This window comes from Tiliqua scincoides, chromosome 1, assembly GCF_035046505.1.
Source record: "Tiliqua scincoides isolate rTilSci1 chromosome 1, rTilSci1.hap2, whole genome shotgun sequence".
Lineage (NCBI taxonomy): Eukaryota > Metazoa > Chordata > Lepidosauria > Squamata > Scincidae > Tiliqua > Tiliqua scincoides.
This window is the reverse complement of record NC_089821.1, coordinates 66,746,132-66,760,790: the sequence shown is the minus strand read 5'-3', so window position 1 is coordinate 66,760,790 and position 14,659 is coordinate 66,746,132. Positions and strand designations below refer to the sequence as shown.

Below are 14,659 nucleotides of genomic sequence, written 5' to 3'. Positions count from 1 at the left end.
GATCACTTCCAACAAGCAGTCTCCCATGGCTCATCAAGAGGGAAGAGAATGGATTGCCCACAGCCACTGAAGTGTCAGCTGTGGCTGTGGGTGGTCCATTCTCTGAGAGTCCATGGGGGAGTGCTTGTGTACATGTACTGGTATGCCCTTAACCACTGAAGCCCTATAGCGCAGGTAACAGTGCCTCAGCAAGAAAAAACTGATGGGCCCCTAGGCTTCAGCCCAGTGTCAGCCTTATGAATACTGCAGCCCTGCTCGGCCACCATGTAGAACAATCTGGCTGTGCAAGGTGATGAGCTCCACCTTCCCGGCACCTGCCCCAGATGTTCTAGAACAGTGGTTCTCAAACTTTTGAGCCCAGGACCCACTTTTCAGAATGACAATCTGTTGGGACCCACTGGAAGTGATGTCATCAACCTGAAAGTGATGTCATAGCCAGAAGTGACACCATCAAGCAGGAAAAAATTTTTAACAATCCTAGGCTGCAATCCTATCCACACTTACCCAGCAGTAAGCCTCACTGACTATCATTGTTAAAAGCATATACACTGTAGCCTGTTAAAAGTACAGATCTCCCCAAATGCCATGTTGCCATCAAGTCTAACATACTCTAAATAAAACACTGAAGTGAATGGGGACACACCTGAAATTTGCTCACGACCCACAGTTTGAGAAGCAGTGTTCTAGCGCTGTAGCATCCCTTTGCCTCCAGGCGTGAGCGGTGATTGGTTGCTGCTGCACTTTCAGAGACTTGGGTAACAACTTTAGCAGGGCGGCAGTGACCATTTTGCAAAAGAAAGGGGGGGGGAGCTTGACAAACGCCTGGGTCAAATGCAGTGTTTTGACCCCTCCATCTCACCCAGCGCAAGCAGAGGAACACCCATCCTCCTAGCTGGTCTGTCCCAGAACTTGGGAGCAAAGCAGTGTTGCTTCGAGGCGCTTCTTGTGTCGCCGGCTCTGTGCTGCCCTCCCTTCCCTCTTGCGAATGGTCGGTTCCAATAGCGCAATTTCCTTTCTGGCTGCAGAGGTAGCTGTGCACGTGGGCTGCACCTTTGTTGCAAGACAGGCAGGTAAGGAGGCTTGGGCGGGAGGAAGGTAGGCAGGCGCGCGCCTTTACCTCCAGTCTGTTCTGTACCATTGCAGGCGAGGGGAGAAAGAGCTCCGCAGTAATTCAGGAGTCGTCTGCAATGGGAGCTTTAAAGATCAGACGATCCTCAACTCCTACTGGCTAATAATGCGTGCTTTCCATATGCAACTCTTTATCCTTCCTTTTTCTTTCTTTTTTTTAAGATTTTAATTCTTGGATTTCTTCCTATTCTCTTTTTCCGTTTACTCTTCAGCCACTTACTGCCCTACTACTTTATCTCCAGCAGGCTCCTGCTTTTCTACCTCTAGGTCAGTGGTTCCCAACCTGGGGTACGTGTACCCAAAGGGGTATTTACTAGGAGCTTTAGGAGTACTTGGAAAGAATTGAATAATGGCAGGAAAAGGGGTGTGTGTATGAGAATGCTTTGCAGGGCTGGCAAGGCAGGAAGGAAAGCAGCTAACTGGCTCAGGGCCCAGTCCTTTCCAACTTTCCAGCACTGGTGCAACTGCAGTGCTGCCTTGAGGTAAAGGAACAAATGTTCCCATAACTTGAGGAGGCCTCTGTGACTGCCTTCCCACCACAGGATGCAGTGCATGCCCCATTGGCACAGCAATAGCAGCACAGGAAAATTGGATAGGATTTGGCCCTCAGAAAGCCCCAGCAATTTCTAGTTCCTGGCCATCAGTCCGTGTATGGATCAGTGGTTGAAAACATATACATTTGAAGTAACAGAGACTATATTAACTGAAAACATTTTGCTAATATGAGGGGTGCGATTTATGAACAGGGGCTGCCAAGGGGTATGCATGTGAAAAAATGTTGGAGACCACCACTCTAGGTAGATTCTGTTGCTGCAGATTTTGCAGCAGGTGTTGTGCTCCTCCAACTCACTTATGGTACCATTTTCTTAGTCTGAGGACAAGATCTCAAACTCAATCCAACTAACATACTTTTTCAATTGAGGGAAATGGTCCAATTGTTCTAAATTGGTTAAACCTGTTGGACTAAAATCTCTCCTTTTCATACACTAATGAACCTCAGAATCTTCTCAGTGTGTATTTTGCAAGAGGTCTGATTGACTTTTACTGCAACTAATGCTGAAGTATCCCTAGTGCCCTTGCTGGTGGTTTCAGGGGTCTTACATTTCTCACCTGAAGCCCAATTCTGTACACACTTAGGAAATAAGCTGCACTGAATATAATGTGACTTGCTGGGAACAGGCATAGGGCTGCATTGTTATAATTTTATTTGCATTTCTCAGTATCTTCCTCTGGGTTGCTCCTTGCTCAGAACGCCTACCTTTTACTGCCTTTAGACCTTAAAAGGCCTCAAAGCAACTTACAGGAGTTTATCTAAAATGGTTAAAATATCGCTCAAAATAATAAACTGGGGCAGGAGACAATAGTATAATACAGTGTTTCTCAAAATGTGGGTTGGGACCCACAAAGTGGGTCAGAAGCCATTTTATTAGATTTGATGCTACCATGATATGTGACTGCATTTGGGGAAATGTTACACATCTGTACTTTTAACAGTCTACTATGTATATGTTTGTAACAGTGGCCACAATCCTAATCAACTTTCCAGCACTAATATAAGGGCAATGCAACTCCGAGCTAGGGGAACAAACATTGCCTTACCTTGAGCCTCCATGACTGCCTCCCATCTGCAGGATGCAGCACATGCCTCACTGGCACAGCTATGCCAGTGCTGGAAAGTTGGTTAGGATTGTGTCCAGTGATAGTAAATGGAACTGGATTGTTAAAAACTTTCCTGCTTGATGATGTCACTTCCAGTCATGACATCACTTCTGGTGGGTCCTGACAGAGTCTCATTCTAAAAAGTGGATTCCAGTGCTAAAAGTTTGAGAACCACTGGAAGGAAAGTAGTAAAACAATAGCTAAAAGGAAGCTCCATCTCAGACCAGGTAATGACAAATACTACTGATGCACACTAACCCAGAAATGTGTAATATTTAAATGTGTATAATTCCTATACTGCTCTGGGCTAGGCTATCTTAGAGATCGCCTACTCCCGTACAATCCGGCTCGTCCTCTCAGGTCATCAGAGAAGGCCTTTTTACAAGTGCCACCGCCCAAGGAGGTTTCTTGGGGCGGCGGCAAGAAATAGGGCCTTCTCAGTAGTGGCACCAATGTTGTGGAACTCCCTTCCCCTTGACTTGAGAATGGCTCCCTCTCTTGAGTTTTTTCGGCAAGGCCTGAAGACCCTGCTCTTTAAACAAGCCTTCTGATTCCATGGCCTTTTTAACACTTTTATATATCTTTTAGTTCCTTTTTGACAGGCTGGATTCCTCTATGATTTGCTGTTTTATGCTCTTTTTATTCTGACTACTGTTTTTATGGCCTCTGTTAATGTGTTTTTAATATGTTTTTATCTGTCTTAAATCATGCTTTTTAAAATTGTTTTTACATGTTGTAAGCCGCCCTGGGAAGGGTGGGATACAAATAAAGTTTATTATTATTATTATATTATTAATATGGCCTATCCTGTGTTGTTATTATTATGTCATTCTTGGGATAGAATGCCACCCAAAGGGCGGAAGAGGAAGGCTGGTTCAGGTACACCTCCAGTAAAAGCCATGGCATCAAGTGGAGTGGAAACCAGTGGAGTTGACACATCACCCAAGAGAATAAAGAAGAGTGAGGGATCAGGTCCTCATGTGATCATTGAGCATTGGTGAGCACTGGGATATGATTTGCATCCCCTGCCTGTTGGCAGAATAGGACACCCTTAGGACTGCTTCGTAGAGGACACTTTGTAACTTGAGATGCCTCAATACAAAATAGATGTGGATCATACCATGTCAGTTATTAAATGTACACATTAAATGTGATATATAATGTTTTACTTCCAAATACAAACAAAGAGGCTTGCTCCTCTCCTGGCTGCCGTTTGTGCACATGTTGGGGGGGGGGAGATAATTCACACAGACAGGTTTCATAGCTCCTCTTCTTGCACCAATTTATTTATTTATGTACCAGAACAAAGGGTACTGAAACACTACCACCTCTCTTGCAAACTAGAGGTCCTAGTCAGTTTCCCTGAATTTGTTAGTAGTACAGTATGTATTCAAAACAGTGGTGGAGGTAACTGAATTGTATTCCTGCATGTTGTTGGAAAATTCTTCCCTATCTAGCTATTTCTTGTTTGGGTTCAATGCTGACTTTTGAATAATGGTTCCAAGCTTTCCTGCAGTTCAGGAAAAATGTTTTAAACAAATAATGCTTTTCTTATTTAACACCCTGCAGTAAAAGCTGACGAGTCTATGGGCGCAGTGCTGATGCTGTCAGCCAGACACTGCAGCAGGCCTTCTCTGACATCGTGTTGCAGATCAATCCTGAGAAGCCCCGCAGGAATAGCTTTGAGGTGGTTCTGTTGAAGGAGGATGGCACCAGTAAGTGGCTTTTTGATAGGAAGGAAACTCTGGAGATTTCCATGCTACTGCCATATTTCCAGAGGGATTGTGATGGGATTTTGAAGGAATCTAAGAAATCAGATTTTTTAATAGAAATATGGACCACATGTTTTTAAATTTATGAACCATAACTTGAACCCAGGCAGAAGACAGGCTTGGATGGACCCCTGCCTGAAATTCCTGAGGGTTGCTGATACTGATCTAGGTGAACTGCATGTCTGATTCAGTACATAGCTACTTTGTATGTTTTGCATTTTTTGCTACCTGCTTAGAATATAAATGACCTGGTGTGTACAAGTCTACTCATTAAGTGACCAGGGTGCCATTCCCAGAGAATGGAATGGTGTTGCAATTTAGAGGAAGTATACCCCAGTACAGATGAAAAGATGCCCTGCTTCTCTCCCCAGCTCTGTGTGCATTCCAGAGCACTTGTGATGAGAGGTGGCTATTGGAAATAATGGCTGACTGACTAGTAAGCCATTTATGGGGTTCCTGTACATCCATCAGAAGAATCCATCCATCCATTCTGAAGCATCAGCACCAGAAAGTCTATGACAAAGGCTATTCCAGTCACAGTTTTACCTGCAGGGTTTGGGTGTCTGTTTGTGTGTTCCTCATCTACAGCTAAACTCTGAAACAAGGAATGTTTAACATTGCATTTTAAAGCATGGAATGCAAAGGAAATTAAGCTTTATTCCCATGGTCTGTCTTTTTTTAAAGTAAGCTACAGAAGCAGCTGTGATGACACACAAGCAGCTGCTAAAGAGGCCTCTGTTACTATCATGGTAATTCAGATATCTGATGGGAAACTATAAATGTTTGAAAACTGTTATTTTACTCAGAAGGAAGCCCATTGTGTTCAGTAAGACTTAAGCTGTAATCCACTCTTACCGGAAACAAACACCTCTAGCTATAAATAAATGCTTAGGAATTGTCAATTCAAGAAGTGTTCTTCTGCTTCTCGAAAATGTATTATAAGGGGAACGTCAGTGAATGTAGTGCACTGTCTTTAGTGTATGTTTAGATGTACATTTAGGAAGTTTGCTTGTTGAGGTTCTTCCTTTTATTCTACTATGAAATGTAGGAATATTGTCCCATAATGAATCTGGCAGTTCCTCTTATTGGTGGTGGATCTTTGAAGCTTTGTGCAAGCAAATAAAGAGAAGGAACAAGACTGTGCAGGATATACTGTCAGGGTGAAGTTTTTAAAAAAGATGCACATGCTGTATGGATAGGCACTTCTTAGAATATTTTGTCAGTAGCCATGAGTCACAATGCTTAGGAAACTGTATTCAGAGGCTGTATTCCTTATTACTAGGTGGCTAATGGGGGATAACTTTTGTTCTATTTGTGAATTTGTTTTTATGCATGCAGAACTTGGGAGATAGGCTCTGCGGGGTAAGAAATCTAAGGTTGCTGTTTCCAGTGGCCTTAGCCATGTACTGAGCTCCCTCTTCCAGTTCTCTCAATGCTGCTTATCTATTCCTTTCTTGTTCCCTTACGCTGCTGGGAGTCCAAGGCAAAGCTAAGTGAACAAGGAATGCTGAAAGATATTGGAATTCTTGAGAAGTGGCTTTAGTAGCTCTTGGCACTGGTAGTTGCTACAATTGTCTGACTTTATTCATGGGCTGTGTCTGCCAGCAGTCTCAGTCTAACCAGAATGCCATTCAGGAGTCATATGCCAGTGACATCTTCTCTAGAATTTTTCTCTTTCCACCATTCCACATGTGCCTAGAAGACAGGTAAAAAACAAGAGAGCTCTGGCAAAGCTAGATGAGGTCCAATATGACTATTAGCCTTATTGTTGTAGCTGCCCTTCTTTGTGACAGCAACTGGCTGATTAATGAATGCATACAGCCCAGCAGAGGGAGGTGGGTCTCTTGGCTATGTGTCTGTGGTTTAACAATATTGCAGTACAAGGACTGCTGGTGACTGCCTTCTGCCTGTATTGGTTTTAGAGGTGGAGTTATGGAGTGGCCTTAAGAAGGGCCCACCACGCAAGCTGAAGTTTCCAGAACCAAACAAGGTGGTTGAAATGCTGAAGAGCAACTTGGAATAAAGGCTAAGAGAAGAATTGACAGTGGTAAGCTTGTATGACAAAGAAGTTGTTTTCTCCAAGATATACTGGAAATCAAAAAATTTCTGGGCCCGTCTGACCCTTTGGTGCTACTACGTAGTACTGAATCTGAGTACTGTTACACATACGTATGATCTGATTGGAGCAGACAACTATACTAAGATACAATATATGTGTTCTTTTGTGATCTCTCTGCTGCTATATTATTCTTTCCACCTTTGGGTCAGAAACAGACCCTGAGGCACACAAGATTCAGAAAGGAAGTGGGCTTAGGAAGAAAATAAAGTGATTGCTGCACTGCTATGCTATTCTAGTAGAAACCCATCATTAATTCAGAATCTCCAAGGTGAGGCTGGGCTATCCATCCTCCAACCCTGCACACATCTATGTACACAATCCACATCAGTCTGCTAGTTACATTCGGTATCTGGGTGGGAATAGAATAAGGCTGTGCTGTACTGTAAAGTTCAGGTGTATATGTAGCATCTAGTCAGAGGAATTTGTTTCCATAACTACCATGGCAACTATTTGAATTCTGAGTGAGCAAACATGTGGACCGCATCTAAGGAAAACATGACCATACTGTCCACTACCTTATTTGTGGCTTAAGTTCACTCAAGGGATTCAAATACCCCCAAATCATGAGATACTTCTGTATACCTGATGAGATCTAGACTTCTCTCTGATGAAGAGAAGTCTAAAGTTCTCTCTGATAATGAAAACTGAATATTTCATAAATAAAAGGATGGGAGAAGCACATTAAGCAATTCATTTTCTTAATTGTAAACTGTCTCTTTTATCCAGCATATCTGATGAACCATTCAACCCATGTGTGAATTTGAGCATCAATGAAGGGATCTGATGAAGTGGGGTGAAACCTCAGTCACTTCTCTGAAGCTACTGCCTCTCTTCCACACAGAGAAATGGACCAGATATTGCTGTTTCTTGACCTCTCATCTTTTAAATCTTTTTGCTTTAAGATCCAGTGTAATGGGGTTTTTTGGGCAGGGAACACTGTGCTTAATAAAACTTAAATTTCTATTAAGAAAACCTTATTCTAGTGTTTCACAAAGTGGGTCAGGACCCCCTAGGTGGGTTGTGTAGAACCACCATTGAAAATACAAGGTACAGAGCTTCTGGGCAGATGGACTCCCAGTGGGAGAGAGGCCTGGTGCTTAGCCCTGAATATGGACGGAACATGCTTTGAATATGGGAAGATGGGGTGCTGGAAAGGTGGAGGGCTGTGTGGTTGGAGAAGGACCTAATTCTGCTTTCACCTTTGACTTTGTACATCCCCCTTTCTGGAAAGGCCTCAAGGTAGGTGACCTTCTAGAGTGATTTGCATAAAACTTTCCACACCATTGTCCCTAACGTGTAGAAGAGACTGACCTTATGTCAAATTCTCTTTTCCACCTTATGTCTCTGAAACAGGCATAGGTGGGCTTCTGTATCCATGACACAAATATGCCAACTCATTTGGAGAAAGTAAAGCAAGGGCCCCTGCAACCGTTGATAACTTTATTTGAACAAGTCACAATTCAAATGTTTATGCCATCTGTTCTTCAGGATATTCTCAGCTCTACACACAGAGCTGTGGGGGGTGAGAGACAGAAGTATTTGGTACAGGTTTGTGGAGGCAGGGTCACTGCACTTGAATACACCTTTCCTTGAAGAAGCTGTAAACATAAGGGAGATGGTTTCAATGAAAAACAAATTATTTAACATTTGTTTCTAAACTGAAGGGCTTTTCTCTATCAAAATGTGGAAAAACTGTCCACTGCAGCAACTTCTGAACAGAAAAGGGTCAGCTGTCCAAGGGTGATGTCACTTAACTATTAATGTGGACAGTCCTGTCAACAATGGAAAAGCAAAGGTACTTGCCTAGAGCCGAAGTGGTCTGTCATAAGCATGACAAAAAGGGGGTGATAGCAAAGCTGAAGAATGTGAGGAGGACAACTTACCAACATAGCTGCAGTAGGTGTGAGATCAAATAGTATTGGTACAGAAGTTCTGAGGGGGGGCCATAAATACTCTTTAGCTGTTGCAGCACCCACTCCTACTATAGCAGAGCCTCCCTGAGCAAGTAACATCAACAAAGATTGTGCCTACTATTCCCAAAGTAGGTTTTAAGGAAGAAAGAGAAATTATGAAAACTACTGATAAACAGCACCCCTGCACCAATCCCCCCCACTGTCTTCATCCCCACATTTGAGCTTCTGTCTCACCAGCTTAAACTATGTGAGATCATACTCAACAGAAAGGGGTGTTAAACAAGATGTATAGTTATTAGTTGATTAAACCACCCACCTCCATTAAAAAACAGAGGATCTGGAGCCAAAGACACTGAACTGGCAGACAGCCAACGTGCCCCAAAGGGCACAATTGCTTCATCAATGGATTACAGAAGGCACATTTGCCACGGCTGACATTTAAAACCTTTGTTCAGGGTTGGATATCTATAGTCTTCCATAACCCAGGACAAATCTCTAAACAGCAGAACATATCGCATGTCACCTCTCTCCCAGCATAAAGATTTAGTTACTCTTCTTAGAAGCACTGCTGTAGATTTCTTATTTAAGGCCCATTTCTACCATCTTACAAAGCAGATCCCAGAAATCAGACCACTGTTCACAAGTAGCAACATACTGTAGTTATAAACATAACCAACATGATTTGAATGGTTTGAGGGTTGCTGGTAATAAATTGACTTGTCTCTCCCCCTTGCAAGTTTTAGGCAGAGTTTTTGCCTCTTTTGGGTACAGACCCACATGCACTGTAAGATACTATTCATACCTTTTTAACTCCAGGCTCATGTGGACTTGCCATGAACCTTGTGCTGCACTTAGGGCCACTAGACATCACAGAGCAGCCAAGGCAACTCTTTCCCAGCCTGTTCTCCCTAGTTTAGAACATCCACCTCACATTCAGACACTGGAGAGGGATCCGGCCGGACACACTCAATGCTCACAAATGGCTCCTCTACTCCACCAACATCTATCTCATCCTCTAAGCTGGTTAACAGGGGACACAGCTCACAGTCCAAGCTGTACTGCAAAGGGCTCTTTTGCCACACCTGAGTATGGGACTTTGTTTCTGCACCTGAAGTCTCTATTCTATTACAGGAGAGAAGCCTTTGATCTTCATCACCTGCCAAAGTAACAGGCGAAGGGCCAGCAAGCCTTGCAGTCCCCTTCTCCAAAGCAGGTGGCTGAAGTTGGTCTGCCCAACCATCCAGCTGGGGAGAGGATGATCTGCATAAAGCAAAACAATCTCTACTGGATTGAGAGGTCACAAGTTGAAGGTAGCCACAAACCGTATCTAACAAGGGACCGCCCTCTGCTGTACCAGAAGTTTCTTTGCTGCTGTCAGAGTCAGTTGCCCCCTGCTCACTTTGTGGGGGCCTGTTTTCAGTCTTGATCCTCTGTGGACAAGCTGCCACTTCTACTGAACATTCTTTTTCCTTTTCACCAGCACAGCTCAATGCAGTGTGACTTGCTTCAGGTGCAGGGCATGAGGCAGGCATGTCCTCTAGTTCCTCAGTGGCAGTATCATCATCTGCCAAAAGCAAATCCAGCATGTGTTCCAGCTCCCCAGCAGAAGCCAATTTGTTGTATTGTTCCACCTCACCCAGCTGCTCTACCATTAACACATTCAGCTCACATGGGTTAACATCACCGCTAACCCCTTCATCCAAGGCCAACTTGCTCCTGGACTGTCCCACCAGGGTCTTCTCACTGGGAAATGCAGTCTCCAGCTTTACTGGAAGCAATCTGGCAGGCTGCAGATCTGCCCCCTTTTGATCAAGATGTCTGTCCTGAAGCAAGGTGCCCTCTTCTGGCAATGCATGCTCAGAGGTTTCTACTTTAATCACATGTGCAGAAGATTCCTGTACCACCTCCCAACAACTGCCATTGATTACTTTCCTGAGCTTTACCCGGCCAATCTGCCCTGTCTCTTGGGGAATATCTGAGCTGGGAGCTGGCTCGCTAGAGCTGCGCTTTCTGCTCTTGGTAGCCTTTGGAAGAATAGGGGGGCTCCAGAAGCCATGCAATTGGCCGCTGTCTTTTGATCCTTTTGCCACATCTTTGTCAGGAGGACTTTTCTGCCGCCAGAGGCGTCGGATGGACTTTGAGCTCTTATTGGGTGCCACAGCACTACAGTCTTTGGTGGCTCTTGGTATGGGCAAAGGTGACAATGGCAGGGTTGGACGACTAAGCTTAATCTTTTTTGACTCCTGCAGGTTGGCTGTAGTTTCCATATCTCCAGTTCTGGACTGCTGTGCATGGAGACTGCCTCTCTCATTCATTCCCATTATATTCTTTACTGCGCCTACAGGACGCCTTTTAGTCTTTGCTTTAAGGGGTTCAGGAGTAGTTGTTGGGTCTTTGGGCACCTGTTTGTCCCCACCCAGCAATGCTGCAGCAGGTTTTGACTTCTTGGTCTCTTTCTGGTCAGTATTGCTATCATTGCTCATTCCCTTGGTACATGGAAGCTTCACTGCTATATTTTGCTTGCCTGAAACTAGCCGGGATGCTGGGGACCTCGCACTACAGAGAGGAGGAGACTGGATCAGGCTGGCCTCTGGAATAGATAGTGGACTGGACAGTTGTAAGCAGTCCCGATTCAAGCGCCGGCCCAATGTTTTTTTAACCAGCTTTCCTCCCTCTAACTGTAGCGACTCCAGCTCCGACACCTGAAGCTGCCGGGCAGCTGCAAGGACCTCCTGGGCTTCTTCCCGGGATACTTCCATCTCTGAGGTGTAGAGGAAATCCACCAGTTTACGCAATGTCCCAATCTTTAGCCCCCGGAGCTCCAGCATCACCTTATGTCCCTTGGGGGGCATTTCTCGTTCCAAGCGCTCTGTGAAGAAGGGGCTGCAGGCTGACAAGATGCAACAGTGAGCTGGAACAGTTTCCCCTGCAAAAAAAACCCCACCATAATTAGCAGATATCATCTCAAATGTAATTGGGGCCTTCAAAACCCCTTAACAAGGGTTGTTCCCCATGAGCTGTCTCTGAGGTGCTCTAGCCCCCAATAAATTTTCGGATTGTATTTCTGACATTTTTCTCTTAATATGTATACTAGAGGGATGCTAACAAAATGACTTTACTACATAGTGTGGGCTACAACTTTTCTCAAGAGACACATACACTCATCAAAACTTTCCCTGGGTAAGTATGATCTTGTGTATTTCAATGGGGCATGCTTTAGAACAGGGGTATCCAAAGTTTTTGGAAGGAGGGCCACATCGACTCTCTGACACTGTGTCGGGGGAAAAAAAGAATTAATTTCCATTAAAATTTGAATAAATTTACATACGTTTACATAAATGAATATATTAAAGATGAACTTATATGAATGAATGAAGGTCTTGCAATAGCTCAAGGCCTATAAAAGGCCTTGCACAAAGCAAGGCTGGCCTTTCCTTTTCTGCCTCTACTGCACCACAGACATGAAACAGCAAGCAGTGGAGGGAGCCCTCATCCTACAGCTCACGCGAGAGGTCAAACAGTGGCATCTTAGAAGAATCACTTTGTGGCATCTTAGAAGAATGCTTTGTCAAGTGGTCAGAAGATTGACGTCAATTGGCGAAACATTCTTCTAAGATAAGAAAAGACAGAAGGGGGGAGTAGATGAAGCATAGTTTAAACCAGGGGTGTCCAAAGTTTTTGGCAGGAGGGCCACATCATCTCTCTGACACTGGGTCGGGGAGGAAAAAAGAATTTATATTTAAAATTTGAATAAATTTATATGTTTACATAAATGTGTATATTAAAGATGAACTTATATGAATGAATGAAGGTCTTGCAATAGCTCAAGGCCTATAAAAGGCCTTGCACAAAGCAAGACTGGCCTTTCCTTCGCTGCTGCTACTGCATCACAAATATGAAACAGCAAGCAGTGGAGGGAGCCCTCATACCACAGCTCATGCAAGAGGTCAAACAGTCGCCCTCATGCTGAGAGCAGTTGCGTCGGGCCAGTGTGGGCTCCAGCACATGACCTGAGGGCCAGAGGCTCATCAGAGACTAGGGGCTCCCTGAGGGCCGCATTGGGAGTCCTCAAGGGCCGCAAGTGGCCCCAGGGCCGGGGTTTGGGCACCCCTGCTTTAGAACAATTCACAACAGAATGGAATTCATATTTCTTCATGGATAGGCATGTTACAAGCCAAGAAATTCCATTAATATTATATTCATTAGACTATGCAAGACACATGAGCCAGCCAAAGCCAAGTACTGTGAAGCCCCATTTTATATTTCATGGGAGAACTAACAATACATTTAAATCTTTTCAATGAAATCAAGATTTCAAAATGCTTGACTTTGACTGGATTGTGCCTCATGTCCACTACATACTGCTCTAAAAGCATCAACATTCAGTACAATAAGACATATCGCAGCTCAAAAGAACGTTAAAAGAGCTCTGCTGGATTAGGCCAAGGGCCCATCCTGCTTCCCAAGTCCAGCTTGCATCTGGCATTCAGAGATAGGCTACTTCTAAAACCTGGAGGCTGCAGAAAATCATCATGAATTGTAACCCGTGACGAACTTTGTCCTCCATAAATCTGTCCAATCCCCTTTTAAGAGGTATCTAGGCCAAGTTCATGCCTACCTAGAAGTCACCTCCTCTGCCTTTTAAGCCTTTCCTCCGAATTTCAGATGATTGGAGACATGTTGTGGTTATTCAGTGGTAAGAACACTGCATGTGCACTTCACTACTTCAGATGTCGTAAAGCTGAACCATGGCCCTGAGAGTAGGTTGTGGGGTTAAGTGTGCACTTTAAAGCACTGATCACACCCTATGCAAGCCACCATAGGAACCTGAAACACAGCCACTTTTGGTAACTATGCACAGCCAAGGTACTAGTCAGGATTGGAAGAATATTTGGAATGCTTAAAGCTGTCATTAGAATTGTAGGTGCCAGCCTGTTACAGAACTGAACAAATACTTTTAAAGTCATGAGCACTGGCATAGAATTTTTAGGCACTCAGGTGGTCATACACCTAGGATTTTTCAGCCCTGGTATCAGTCAACACATCCTTATCCTAATCCCTTGCAATTCTACAATTACCTTCTGCTTGAAGGACAACATCACAAAATAAATCAGCCCTCTGCTGTCGATGGAGTTGCAGGAATACCATGCGGAGCAAGCGGGAATTCCTATATAGAATCTTGGAATGTGCAGCAGGAGGACCCATAGCAGCAGAACCCTCTCTTCACTAGGTACCAGATTTCTGTAAAGTGAACACAGTTTGGGAATGTAGTTGCCTTTCTCTAGTATTGCTCTTCACAGTTGTGCAGTGAATGCCTTGGCCTGCTTACTCAAAAGCCTCAAATTCAATACTCCCAAGTAAGTATTCCTAAGACTACAGACTTAGCTGTATGTTATAATTTTAGCTTCTAGGGAGCACATTTGGGCATGTTTATTTCAGTTAACTCTGCCAAGATATGCCTTAACCCTCCCACCCATACAGTCAATGACTCCCAAAAGCTATTTTAGTTTTACTATAGTGAATAAATGCATTTTGGTTGTGATGTTCATAAATGCCTCAACGGTCTGGAAGGAAGTTCAAGATACTGTGAGCTGTTAGTATTAGCATTTTTCACTCTCCTGCAATACCAAACATAGTAGTGGCTTAAATGATAAAGGCAAATATGGCAATATTCCTTTCCAAAGTACAAGACCTCAAACATTCTGGTTTCAGTCAGGGCTCAGAGAAAGATTACAGAAATTGAGTCTGAATAATACTTGCAACCAATCCAAAGATTTAGGAAACAAGACAGCCCCAAAATCAGAATTAGTAGATTTTAAATCTAGAAAAAGGTTAGGAAGCCCAAATCTCCTGAATAGTAAATTAAGCTTGCCAGTATTCCGTTCAAAGCATCACAGCACTACAGAACATATCTATATTATTTAGAACCTTACCGCTCCATAGCATATACATGAAATACACCATGCATCACTTACTGTGAAACATTCAAGTTTTGATTTTTTTAAGTAGGAGATGTAAGATTCAGGAATAATTTAAAAAGCGTTCTGAAGTACCGTACTTCTATGTTT

At 43.8% G+C, this 14,659-nt stretch overlaps 2 protein-coding genes across 2 annotated transcripts; one reads left to right on the top strand and one right to left on the bottom strand.

Annotated features, from left to right (window-relative positions):
• Positions 1-1,017: 1,017 nt before the first annotated feature.
• On the top strand, positions 1,018-7,624 carry SELENOH (selenoprotein H). The gene is made up of 5 exons (XM_066640448.1): positions 1,018-1,070; positions 3,629-3,784; positions 4,357-4,502; positions 6,482-6,606; positions 7,405-7,624. Exons 2-4 carry the CDS (start codon positions 3,630-3,632, stop codon positions 6,580-6,582), a joined length of 402 nt encoding a protein of 133 aa, XP_066496545.1. The 5' UTR covers positions 1,018-1,070; position 3,629; the 3' UTR covers positions 6,583-6,606; positions 7,405-7,624.
• A 1,875-nt stretch (positions 7,625-9,499) lies between these two features.
• On the bottom strand, positions 9,500-13,796 carry BTBD18 (BTB domain containing 18). Its single transcript, XM_066620120.1, has 2 exons — positions 13,670-13,796; positions 9,500-11,517 (listed from the first exon to the last, which is right to left on the bottom strand). The coding sequence occupies exons 1-2, from the start codon at positions 13,794-13,796 to the stop codon at positions 9,500-9,502; spliced, it is 2,145 nt and encodes a 714-aa protein (XP_066476217.1).
• Positions 13,797-14,659: the final 863 nt, after the last annotated feature.

Bases quoted from the DNA above. Each gene is read 5' to 3' on its own strand.
- BTBD18 (XM_066620120.1), bottom strand. From the start codon at position 13,796: ATGGGTCCTCCTGCTGCACATTCCAAGATTCTATATAGGAATTCCCGC. The intron at 11,518-13,669 runs GTAATTGTAGAA...TTTTTTTTGCAG, and splicing joins TGTTGTCCTTCAAGCAGAAG to GGGAAACTGTTCCAGCTCAC.